Genomic DNA, 12,852 nt, shown 5'->3' with positions numbered 1-12,852 from the left:
GACATCCTCCCCAGAATCCAGCCCATACAAGCGCTGAAAAGTGTGGGGGCCAGTACACACCCCTGATGAACTCCAGTAACAACTGGAAATAAGTCAGAGATGGTACCACCACATCTCGCAGCACTCTCTGTACCAGAGTAGAGTTCAGACATCAGATTGATCAGTTTTGGTGGCACCCCATGAAGACCAATAATCCTCCAGAGGGCATCCCGATTCACTGAATCAAACGCTTTACAGAGATCAACGTAAGCTGCAAGCAGCCCCTGCCGAAACTCTCATCTATGTTCGGTGAGGACCTGAAGAGCAAGGATACGGTCAATTATCGACCTCTTTAGTGTAAAGCCTGTCTGCTCTGGACGCTGGTGCTCAAGCAGATGGTGGCGAACCCTATCAAGAATTATCCGAGCAAAGACCTTGCCCAGCACTGAGAGCAGCATCACCCCTCAGTAGTTGTTGCTGTCCTGGTGACCACCCTTCCCTTTCCAGAGAGGGACAAGAAGGCCCCTCTTGCAGTCAGTTGGGATGATGCCTGTGTTCCAGGCAGAGCACAAAACTGCATGCAACGAAATGAGTATAGCCTTTCTGCCAACCTTGAGAAGTTAAGCATGGATGCCACAGATCCCAGGAGCTTTACCCCAATTCAACCGGTTCACCGCAGCCTGTTTCCACAAACGAAGGTGGATCACAGTTGATTGGAGGGTCAGCAATAGGGAAAGTAACACCCCTCACATGCAACTCAACAGCTAGTGCATCAGCTTGGTAACCAGCCCCGCTCAAAGTAACCAGCCCAGTGGGCCTTAATTTTGGACTCCTCTGTCAAGAGCCCACCACCCTCTGCTCGAACTGCAGTTAAGGCCTAGGTCACATTTGCTCTACGGCGAGGATACGGCGGCCGTACGCCCTCTGAATTGACAGAAACGTGTGGCGGCCGCAGAGAAACTGAGGTGGCCTCAGGGAGGCCCTACACCGTTTGGCTATATTTTACAGGTTGTAGGGGCGCCGTGGAATTATAGCGCGGAGTTATAACTTTTTTTCATTTCTACATTCGCCGTAGCAATTCGACAAGCCAAGCTATGACATAGATGTGTTCCACGTCGACCGTGCGTAGGGCGTACGGTGGGCTTGCGTGATTTGTGCAGCTGCCGTAAGCTCTTCTCAATGAAAAATGAATTTTCCCAACCCCCAAAAAATTACGGCGGCCGCACTATTTCCACGGTCGCCGTACGGTGGCCTTGCGGTCTGTGTGACTACCTGCGGGGAATGCAGGGTCGGCACACGGTTCCCTTACGCCCGCTGTGCACCTACGTACGGCCTCCGTAGCAGTCTGCGTCGACCGTGCGTCCACCGTGTGCTACCGCTAGAGATCGGAATATCGGTGTTTGCCGATACAGTGGTGCCCCCAGAATCCCAATTTAATTCGTTCCAGGAGGCTGTTCGGATTGCAAAAAGTTTGGATTCAAAAAATATTTTCCCAATAAGAAATAATGGAGTGAATTAATCCGTTCGTGGACCCAAAGAAAACCCACTTTGAAGACACTTTCAACTGAAATTCCCCATGTTTAAGGTAAAATAAGATGAGTAAATGACCTTCGGTGGCGGTGTATTGTATGTAAACTGGTACAATCGCCACATCCAAAGGTTCACACAGGCTCGAGCTCCATCCTGGGTTCCGATCGCTCGCGCACTCTGCGAGAGCGCTGCCCCCAGGGCAGCTCATCAACATGATGCCCGCAGAACCACAATCACTGTCCTCAAACGCATCGGGCTGACGTAATCATGGATATTCCAAATTACAACCGGTTTCGCTGTGAAATTCAATCCTTGCCCGACAGTCCGTCACACCACGTGATCGGATTGCTTTTTTTGTTATTAATTAAAACACAAGATGATTAAAAAAACAAACATCACAAATGAAGGTGAAAACACGAGGTAAGGCCTAAGTCACATTTGGCTTGGCGGCCGGAGGGTCTACAAAATGTACGGGCACTAGCAATTATAAAGCGGCTGCAGTATTTCCACGGTCACACAATGTAGCAGTCACATATGTTTTTAGCAGCATCTCGCGTCGCGAACGCTGCTCATAGAGAGCTCGGCGTTCTTCTTCTTCTTCTTCTTCTTCTTGTGAAGACAAAACCTTAATGTCTCGGACTCGGCTCTTGTATCTACAAGATCCGGATCGCCTTAAATACTGAGCACATGTACACATCCTCACATAGACGGTGCCTTTTGAGAGCGTCTATCATGAACTTTTAAATATATTCGGACATTTGCTTTAAAGTTTCGAAAAGTTGACGTTACTATTTAAAGATTATTCCATTTATCGTATTGTAATTTCGTAAATACACTATATATTTTGTGAATACACGATATATCGTAAATACGTTAATACATTATGACGGGTTTCGCTATTGGCTTACTGAAGGCACGTGACGAAATATCGGAAGTTGTTGTTGTTGTTTTTTAGCCGACAAAACCTTTAGGTTTTGGACGCTGCTCTTGGACACATTTGTCCTTGTTATTTTTCGGGTAGCCGCACGGCGTATTTATAAATTGTGGAGACCGAAAACATGGGTGTGCGCTGGATCCCTGCTCATGTGGGCATCGGGAGGAATGAGGCCAGTGACCTTGCGGCAAAGCAGGCCCTCAGAATGGACAATGTCACCCAAATCCCCTTGGGACCTTCAGAAATCATTAGTCTGGTCAAGGACCGTATTGTGGTAAAATGGCAATGTCAGTGGGACTCCTGCACAAAGGGAAGAGTTTTTCACAAGGTGCAGTCGGAGGTGGTTCCGCTTGTTAAGCCCCCCAGGCTCTCCCGGAGGGACCAGGTAGTACTTTGTAGAATAAGACTCGGGCACTGTTGCTTAAATGCATACCTCCATAGAACTGGATGTCACCCAACGGGGTTCTGTGATGTGTGCAGAAAACCTGAAGATTTAAACCACTTATTTCTAAATTGCCCTCTCTATGGGGAATCGAGGTAGCGTCTCGTGCGGTGTATAAGAGTTATGGGGATAAGGGTGTTGGACCTGCAGCTGATGCTGCGGCGGATGAACTGGAAGCACCCTCAACTCTGTAAGGCGGTATTAAAATTCCTGAAGGAATGTGGGAGACCTATTTAAAATGTATCTGCCTTTGAAGGGCTATGGCTGGAGGCGAGTTTGATCAGATTCTGGTGCGTGGCGTGGATAGAGCCTCCTGGCTCTGACAGCGCCATTAAATCCTCAACAACAACAACAAAAACGTGGGTGTGCCGTACGGTCTTTGATTTAATGTCGCACGGTGACCTTAGGGCGTTCCTGCGGCGGCCATAGAATTTTCAAGGCAGATGCAAGGTGCCCACAAGGCGACCGCAGGGGGGCCCTAAGCCGAACGTGCGGCCAGACGGACGTTAACGAATGGGTTAATTATTATTATTTTTTTTTACCAGTTCTTTTTTTTCGGCTTGTCGAATTTCTACGGCAAACGTAGAAATGAAAAAAAGTTATAACTCCGCGTTATAATTCCACGGCGACCTTACGACCTGTAAAATATAGCCATACGGCGTAGGGCCACCCTGAGGCCACCTCAGTTTCTCTGCGGCCGCCGCACGTTTCTGTCAATTCAGAGGGCGTACGGCCGCCGTAGAGCAAATGTGACTGAGGCCTAAAGTATTGATCGACACACGAGAGATGCTTTCACGAGGACTTCCACCGACGAACTGAATGAACAAAGCGCGAAGATGCGGCTCGAACAGGTGGGGGAGACACGTGAACAAACATGAACGCCACATTGTGTTCGGTTTTTTAAAAGGTATTAGGTTTTTAGGGCAAAATTTTCTCGAAAAAATTGTTCGGATTCCAATTTGTTCAAACAATGGGGCGTTCGGATTCTGGGGGCACCACGGTATATTATAGTTATAGTATGTTCAGTTATATATACTGTGATATTTTTATTTCAGTAAAAAAAAGAACTGGTATATATATATATATATATATACCCACTCGTTAGCGTCCGTATGGCCGCACGTTCGCCTTGGGGTCCCCCTGCGGTCGTTTTGCGAGCACCTTGCATCTGCCTTGAAAATTCTATGGCCGCCGCAGCGACGCCCTAAGGTCACCGTGCGACATCAAATCAAAGACCGTACGGCACACCCACGTTTTCGGTCTCCACGATTTCTAAATACGCCGTGCGGCTCCCCGAAAAATAAAAACGTATGTGACTGCTACATTGTGTGACCGTGGAAATACTGTGGCCGCCGTATAATTGCTAGTGGCCGCAGATTTTGGAGACCCCACGGCCGCCGTGGCAAATGTGACCTAGGCCTAACTGAGGGACGGGAATGCAATGCGCAAATTTCCCTGTAAGCAAGACGAGAATCACCTGACCACAGGTGATGCTGTACCCCCTCACAGATTCCTCCCACATAGGCCTCCTTGTCCACCCTCAGCGCACGTACAGTTTTACGCCTCAACTCCCTGAACAGCTCAGCTCTGCCATCAAGCCTGGTCCTGCGACTCTGGTCAATGGTATCGAGTGTCCCTTGAGAGGAAAAAAAAAACTAGATATGGATGGCCGTTGGCACACAAGGAGCTCCTCCACCCTTTGACAGGTTTTGTTTTTAATCCTGCTGGGTGTCCATGTCATACACCCTCCTCACCCGAAAACCTGGAGTGGGAGAAGGTTTCGTCTCCGCCAACCCGACCATGGAACAGATTAGTACAGGTTTACATGGTACCTGTAGCAAGCCATAGATCTAATCTGGCCTGACCTGACCTGACAAATCCTGCTACCCTGGCCCAGATATCCCAAACCACCACTCCTGCCCTGGTCCCCTTCATGTTTTTATGTTTTCTTTTTGTCAGCAAAGATGGAATCAGCTAATGAAAGGTCAGTCAGAGGCTAGGAGATTCACCTCTCCTATAACTTCTGTCATTGTAAAACTTAACTTTTCACAACATGCATGACCTTCATCCATAGTTCATTAGAGTACTGCTCACCGCAACCCACCCGCCCCCCCCCCCCGCCGTCATGTACTAATTCTCCCACTTGACACCTTTTCTTCTGAATGCAATGGTCTCAAAGCTCTCAATTATTAGTATCTCCCATCTGCTGCTCTCTCATGCAGATAAGATGATGAACTCTATTTTCTACTCACTATCTTTCCAATATACTCTTTCTGCTTGGACACTCATCTCGCTATGGCTTTCAGCCAACTGTCCCTCCCCAGTCTCTCCAGGTCACACATGTTCTTCCACAAACCCCTTCCTTGTGAAAATCCAAAAATTCAAACTTACCTCTCACCTCCATTTCTTTGGCCATCTTTTCTCCTGCTCGGAGAAATGCCTGCCAGTCCATTCAATCCCACTGCACTCTACACCTTCAAGTTGGCACCATGATATTTTATACCCCCATGAACCTTCCCGAACCCACTCCTCTTTCTTGCAGGTTACAAAGTATATTTTGTTCTCCTCTCCCCTCCTTTTGTTGATTCACCCCTTGCTTGTTGTGATCACGTGTTGTCCCACTGCTCCATCGTGTTACCTTTCTACGGTACCCTTCGTCACCTCGTTGCTCTATGAGCCGAGATTTTTGCATACAAAAAATAAATAAATAAATAAATAAATAAAAACTTAAGAGCGGCACCGAGTCCTTTCCGGGCACCTTGTCATACAATATACATGCATCTACAGATAATTACATTTGAAAATATTCTACTCTTCTTTTGATATTCTACATTCCGTTTCTCGACAAGTTTCCGCAATGCACATAACACACAGCAATCACGAACACATTGAAAGAAGGGAGGAATGACCTTGCCAAAGGCCGCCAACTCCATGGAGATCTCTCGAAAAAAGAAGTAAACGTGATCCTTGTATTCGATCCCTGCCACAAAGTGTGGCTCTAGGAGCGAGAGAAGATAGAGAAAGAGGAAGGTAAGGCAAATGATCAGAAAATGCAAAAAAAGGACATTTTGTAAAAGAAAAATGATCCACTCCTGTTGTTGCCCTACATCTCCCCGTAGAGAGATCTGTGTCGTACATTTCCCTAACGCTGCTCTTACCGTTAAACCAACGAGAATCGTGCTTTAGTGAACGGAGAGTCATTTCTCCCAAGCTGCGGTACACCACGGAGTCGATGGCCAGGATGTCTGTCACTGTGGCTGAAAATAGTTGCTCGCCTGCAACCAATAGGTCAGAGCAAATACAGGGATTAAAAGAACAACCTCATGGATTATTTGAAGGAAACACCAGGAAACACCACAACAACATCAGGGTTCTGTGACAATCGTAAAATTACTTGAGGAGCAAAGACATAAATTATAGAGAACGACGAGAAATGTTCCTGCACAGAAGCTTGAAAACATCACAGCTGGATCCTCGAAACACCTCTATTATATAAGGAGCCGTGTCTATCTATCTGTCTGTCTGTCTGTCTGTCTGTTGGGTGGTCGCTAGACTACCGTTATTCTCAGGTTTTCCGTCTGTCTGTCTGTCTGTTTGTTTGTAATGGACAGCTCTGGAGGCCAGAGGAGTCAACCGATTTTGATGAAACTTGACTGGTAGGTTCATACCAGGATCTAGTTGTATAATTTTCAGCACCGTTGATATAGACGCCACCGCTGCCTAGCAATGGGACTTTGACATTTTTGAAAAAAATCCGAAAAATATTTATATATTTATATTTTTTCGAAAATCAAAAATCGGCTTCCGCGCTTTTATGCGCACTATAATCAACCTCTTTGGCAAAAAAAAATTTCAGCCCGATCCGTCAAAAACTGTATGACTAGTATGCAATTATATAGCGACCACCCATGTCGCCTACCGGCTTGTCTGTTTGTTTGTTTGTCGTGTTATAACTTGAGAACGGATTAACGGATTTCAATAAATCCAACTACGGTGGATTCAGGGAACTCCCGGAAAGGTTTGTGATGCAAAAAGACTTTTAAATTCTATGCTTGTTTTTTAATGGGTACACATGGGTACATGTTGAAACTGCAAACGCCAACGTGAGACGCTGGTTATCCCCGCACTCTCAGGAATCCCTTTTCTTCTTCCCCTAATGATGAGCCATCACAGCAAAGATTGGTATTTCTGTCAGCGAAGCGATGGGTCTTACATTCTCGTAAACCTGAAAAATGAAGCCAAGCATCATGAGCTCTGGGACGTCCTCGTTCCATTTTGTGATGCAAATTTAAAGAGATTGCAACCAGTGAGAAATGACCTTCACCCAAATGTGGCACAACTTTTTCCAGCACACCTTCTTCCGAATCTTAATCCTGTAAAGCAGGCCACCTTCCAAGGATCGTAAGTTTGTTCGAGCATCCAAATGTTTCAAAGGCAATACATTGGTGAACAACCTTGTTGAATCAACAAAGTCTAGAATCCATGTTGCTCACTACACTGATTAACTATGACATGTAGAATAACATACAATACCATTCCTTTTGTGCCGTGAAGGCATATAGGGCTGCCGAGGCAGTTTCATTGTGTACAGTTCTGGACGGGTCGCCACTCCGACACAGGTTACCCCAGATGGTGATTACTTTAGTACACTGGTACTCGTTTCACTGACCTCAGAAGGATGACAGGTTGAGTCAGCCCCTCCTGGTGTTAATTCAACAGCTGAAAGGGGCTCAAACTCAAGGCCCTAAGGTCCCAAGCTATCCACCTTAACTGCTAAGCCGACACCAGGCTAATGATATGTAGAATAAGAGTTAAATATTACTTTATTACATGTGAAAAAGGCACACGAGTGTGCTCCACTTATCTTTGATAAAAGTTCAAAAGAACATGTTTGTTGCGACCTGTGAGTGTAGAGGAATGAATTAAGAATGTGTTTATTGTTACCTGGGAATTTATGTGGGTGTATAGGTATAATATGAATGTAGATCATGTATACCATGGGTGTATATAGCAGTCCTGTGTACGAGATGTAACTCATACCAGCAAAGAGTGCAACACTGCTCTGGCGATGATCGTACGGACACTTAGCTATTCCACTAATGGCATGTCCAGTACGCTGTAGTGTGGACATCTGGAATTGAAAGGTCGGAGGAAAGAGGAAGAAACGAGAAGAGCAGTTCAGTTAAAGAAAATCATGAATGATAAATAAAAATAACTCAGTAACCCCATTGCTCCATCTTTGTTATTATCCTCCGCTCTCCCCCCCCCCCTCCTTTGCTCCAGATAAAGTCGTAAGTGTTATGGATGGATATCAGATGATGGCCCCATTGGTCCATATTTGCACATTTGACTTATTTAAACATTCATCAATTGTCAAATTTGCCAGTTGTTTGCCAAATTTCCCAGGGCCAGAAAACCCACTTGCCAGGTGTTTCTTTCTTTGCTTGCTCTCTCCGCCTTGTAATAAGTTTTATATATATATATATATACATTTTGGAGAATGATTCTTCATTGCGATTCTGGAACTTGACCACTGTTGGTTCGAGTCCGGCACCACTTTCCACATGCGTTGTGTCCCAAATAAACCGCACATTCGAGTATCCTCAGTTGACTCACCTCAATTCTTGGCTAGGATTGAAGGGTCATAACAGTAAGTAGTTCGTCACTTGAAAATCACCTAACATTTCACTAACTAGTACGGGCCCGTAGGTGCGTGCCAGTATGTGCAGCCTTTCTCTCTCAAACCTCGAAAAGGCACATCCACGGGTCCCCAGCAATATTCCTACAAGTTTCAATCGTGCAAAAGAAATAATAATTAATAAATAAATAAATAAATAAATAAATAAGCATTAATTGTGACGTCACGTCATATCACCGTGTCATCATTGGTCAACAGATAAATGGCCGTAACTTGGGAACCGCTCGTCCGATTAATATCAAACCTTGAAAAGCACATCCGCGAGGCCCCAGCAATATTCCTGGCAAGTTTCAATCAGATCGGACCGTCAATCGTGCAAAATAATAATAATAATAATAAATAAATAAACATTAATTGTGACGTCGTTCGTGACGTCATAGCACCTTGTCTTGTCATTGGCCGACAGATAAATGGCCATAACTTGGGAACCGCTCGTCCGATCGATATCAAACCTCGAAAAGTCACATCCGCGGGTCCCCGGCAATATTCCTGGCAAGTTTCAATCCGATCGGACCGGCAGTCGTCGAGAAACGGCAGTCGCAGACAGACAGACAGACACACACACACACTGACACACACACACACACACACACACACACACACACTGACACACACACACACACACTGACACACACACACACTGACACACACACACACACACAGATTGCTGGAATTATAGATAGATAACTGATGTGAAGGCAGTCTGGCAGTGGATTTCCACATCATTGTTAGAACAGGTGCTGGTTACCTGATACCTGATAATATCGTTACCTGATAATAACGACAGGATGGACGATAAGCATTTGTACCACAAACAAACAATCGGTCGCCATCTCTCGGTAGCACCACACGAATGAAGTTGTGGCATTCTGACTACAGGGAAGAGAGAAGGTTTTTACAACAAAACAAAAGTTATCGAGAAAAATCTGATTTTTTTTTAATGACATCAGTCTATACTAATAAAAGGCAATGTGTGTGTGTGTGTGTGTGTGTGTGTGTGTGTGTGTGTGTGTGTGTGTGTGTGTGTGTGTGTGTGTCAGTGTGTGTGTGTATCAGTGTGTGTGTGTGTGTGTGTGTCAGAGTGTGTGTGTGTGCGTCAGTGTATGTGTCTGTGTGTCAGTGTGTGTGTGTGTGTATCAGTGTGTGTGTGTGTCAGAGTGTGTGTGTGTGCGTCAGTGTGTGTGTGTGTGTTTCAATGTGTGTGTCAGTGTGTGTCAGAGAGTGTGTGTGTGTGTGTGTACGTGTGTGTGTGTGTGTGTGTGTGTGTGTGTGTGTGTGTGTGTGTGTGTGTGTGTGTGTGTGTGTGTGTGTGTGTGTGTGTGTGCTATATACCTGGGCTTCATCTCATCAGGATTTAAATAAAACAAAGCCACATCAACATCACAGAATGTCACTTCTTATACCCCAAATAACTGCCATTTTCACCTCACCTCGTCCCGCCCTTTCATGGAGCACGTCTTCCTCTCCTCATCAGTTGCTACCCATGTTATTCGCTGAGAAGGAAAACAAAGGAACAGTTCAGTGAAATCAAGCAAGCCATTCAACATGAATGAAATAATTCCCCATTATATGTATATGTATGTATGTATGTATGTATGTATATATGTATGTCTACAGATCTGGTCTTTGAAGTAAATGGGACATCATTTACAATAGTTATTTCATAGTGCATGTTAGCATAAGTGTGATGTAATTACTGTAACTAAAGAAATAGTGTCGAGTAGTGTTTTGCGAGCTCTTGTCTTTCCCACTCAAATGTATTTTTCTCAGCCCTCGCTTCTCCCCTCTTCGTATTTTTGGATCTTGTTTTGTTGTATACAAATGGGATGCTTGTGAAGAAGCTAGAGCATTGACAGTGCCGATAGAAAGTAGACACGCCCTTTAAAAATCTTCAACTTTTTGTCTTGTAGCCTGGAATTGAATTGAATTAAATCAGACTTTTTCCCACCTTTATTTACACATCGTAACCCACAACTTCCAAATGAAAAACAAATTCTACATATTTCAGAAAATTAATTTAAAATACAAAAGTGGAATATCTTGGTTGGATTTGGCTCCACCGCCCTAATAATAGCAATTATAAATTAGCTCAGGTGGAACCAATCATCTTCAAAATCACACACCAAGTTAATTGGCCTCCATCTGTGTTAAATTGTAGTGATTCTGATTATTTCAGAATAAAATCAGCTGTTCCTCTCGGTTTCCTCTGCTGGGTCATGCATTTCACAGCAAAGACTCAACCATGAGCACCAAGGAGCTTTCAAAAGACCTCTGGGATAAAGTTGTGGAAAGGCACAGATCACAGAAAGGCACAGAAAGGCTTGGTGTTTGCATCAAAATCTTGTGGCCGAAACCCATCGCTTTCTATACACACTTTACCCAGTCGCACACAACCATCCCTGGATCTGTGTCCTTTTCTCCTGACAAGGTAGAGCTTGCTGTCGAACCTCGACACAGATTCTGCAACCGGTCCAGACGGCATCAGCCCACATGTCCTAAAAACCTGCTCCTCTGCTCTTGCCCACCCTCTCTCTGTTCTGTTCACCCTCTTATTTGCTCAAGGTCATCTGCCATCTGCTTGGAAATCAGCAAACATTACCACCCTGCATAAAAAGGTGCAAAAATAGGTCCCTGCAACGACAAACCAATCAGCCTTCTCCCAATCATCAGCAAGGTTCTGGAATCCATCATCGCTTCAGACATTAAATCCTTCCTCTTCTCCAATGGCTTGATTTCCGATCTTCAATTTGGTTTCAGACCAGGTCATTCTACTCTGGATATGTTACTTCTGCTCTCCCAACAATGGATGGAGATCCTCAATACCAGACATGAAATCAGAGCCATATCCCCAGACATATCGCATGCCTTTTACATGGTCTGGCACCCCGCTCTGCTCACCAAACTCTCTTCCTCTGGTATCCAAGGCAATCTCCACTCGTGGCTCGCAGACTTCCTCTCCTGTCGCAGTCAACATGTGTGGCCCTAAATGGAGTTCTTTCATCCCCTCTTCCTGTCCAGGCTGGAGTTCCTCAAGGTAGCGTTCTGGGCCCTGTTCTTTTTCTGGTTTTCATCAATGATCTTTCCGACTCTCTGCCAAATCCTCTATATCTCTTAGCTGATGACTCCACTCTCTGCCGTACCATCTGTCATCCCTCAGACCGGCAAGCAGCAGCTTCTTCGCTCACTGCAGATCTGGGTAAAATCACAAACTGATCCAACACGTGGAACATGTCTTTCAATACGGACAAATCTCACACTCTCACTATGTCTCTTCGAAAGGACCGTTTAGAAACCCCCCCCCCCATCCACTTTCTCAACAATCCTCTGGAAGAAGTCCTTTTTTTCAAGCTTCTGGGTCTCACTATCTGCCATGACCTTTCCTGGGAAAGCCACATTTCAAACCTCGCCTCCAAAGCCAGTCGCCAACTGGGAATCCTCCGTCGTGCAAAGTCATTCCTTGGCCCACCTGAGCTCCTGTTCACATACAAAGCTTTCGTCCACAGCCTGATGGAGTACTGCTCTACCCTCTGGGCTGGTGCTCCTGCCTCCGACTTTTCTCGGCTTCACGCTGTGAAAACCAAGGCATTTAGGATCATTGGCATCTCCCACAATGAGGCTGTCTTTGGGCCTCTCACTCTCTCACCACAGGAAGGTCGGTGGTCTTTCTGCCTTCTACCGTCTCCTCTCTGGTCTAGCCCCCCCCCCCCCGCTGCCCTGTCTGCGATATGTTCCCTGCATATTTCCGCAGGGCGCTCAAGGTCCGCCACCAACCCCCTTCTGGTAAAATACCAAAATCACAAATCACTGCTCACCTTCACTCTTTCATTCCTCTTTTTTTTCCCGCCTTTGGAGTAAACTCCCACTCTCTCTTCAATCCCATTCTTCCCTCCAAGCCTTCGAAACAGCCATTCCCCACCACCTCTTATCTTCTCCCATCCAAATCCTCGATCTTTTCTAACCCCGATAATCCACCCAAGCCCACCTCCTTCAAATTCCCTGCTTTCCCTCCTGAAAGTCCCTGTAATGTCCATCTTGTATACCCAATGTTCCCCGCCCCATCCCTCTCCCTTCCACAGATCTCCTCATGTCTATGTTCCCCACTGTTTTGTCCTTCCCTCTCCCACCCCTCTTGTCTCATGCCCCCCTTGCTGTACGTTGTGTGTTAGCAACAAAAGGTGAAAATGTTGAAAGGAGGTGTTTCTATCGGCACTGTAATGCATCAGAACGTAACAGAACAAAAGGAAGAGCAGAAAGAGAGGGGGGAAACAC

General features: G+C 45.7%; 1 protein-coding gene across 5 annotated transcripts in view; it reads right to left on the bottom strand.

The window, feature by feature from the left end:
• Positions 1 to 12,852, bottom strand: part of LOC147017723 (semaphorin-6A-like) — an 89,529-nt gene that overhangs the window by 29,047 nt on the left and 47,630 nt on the right. For all 5 annotated transcript variants that reach the window (XM_085847564.1, XM_085847566.1, XM_085847567.1 and 2 more), the window contains 5 exons: positions 10,014 to 10,076; positions 9,355 to 9,456; positions 7,926 to 8,016; positions 6,044 to 6,160; positions 5,795 to 5,883 (listed from right to left, as the gene is read on the bottom strand). In XM_085847564.1, the coding sequence (XP_085703690.1) occupies positions 5,795 to 5,883; positions 6,044 to 6,160; positions 7,926 to 8,016; positions 9,355 to 9,456; positions 10,014 to 10,076 (462 nt within the window). The remainder of the gene's footprint in view (positions 1 to 5,794; positions 5,884 to 6,043; positions 6,161 to 7,925; positions 8,017 to 9,354; positions 9,457 to 10,013; positions 10,077 to 12,852) is intronic.

Source organism: Eptatretus burgeri, chromosome 11 (assembly GCF_056783735.1).
Source record: "Eptatretus burgeri isolate ZD-2024b chromosome 11, Ebu_testis_v1, whole genome shotgun sequence".
NCBI classification, from domain to species: domain Eukaryota; kingdom Metazoa; phylum Chordata; class Myxini; order Myxiniformes; family Myxinidae; genus Eptatretus; species Eptatretus burgeri.
This window is presented reverse-complemented; position numbering and strand designations above follow the sequence as displayed.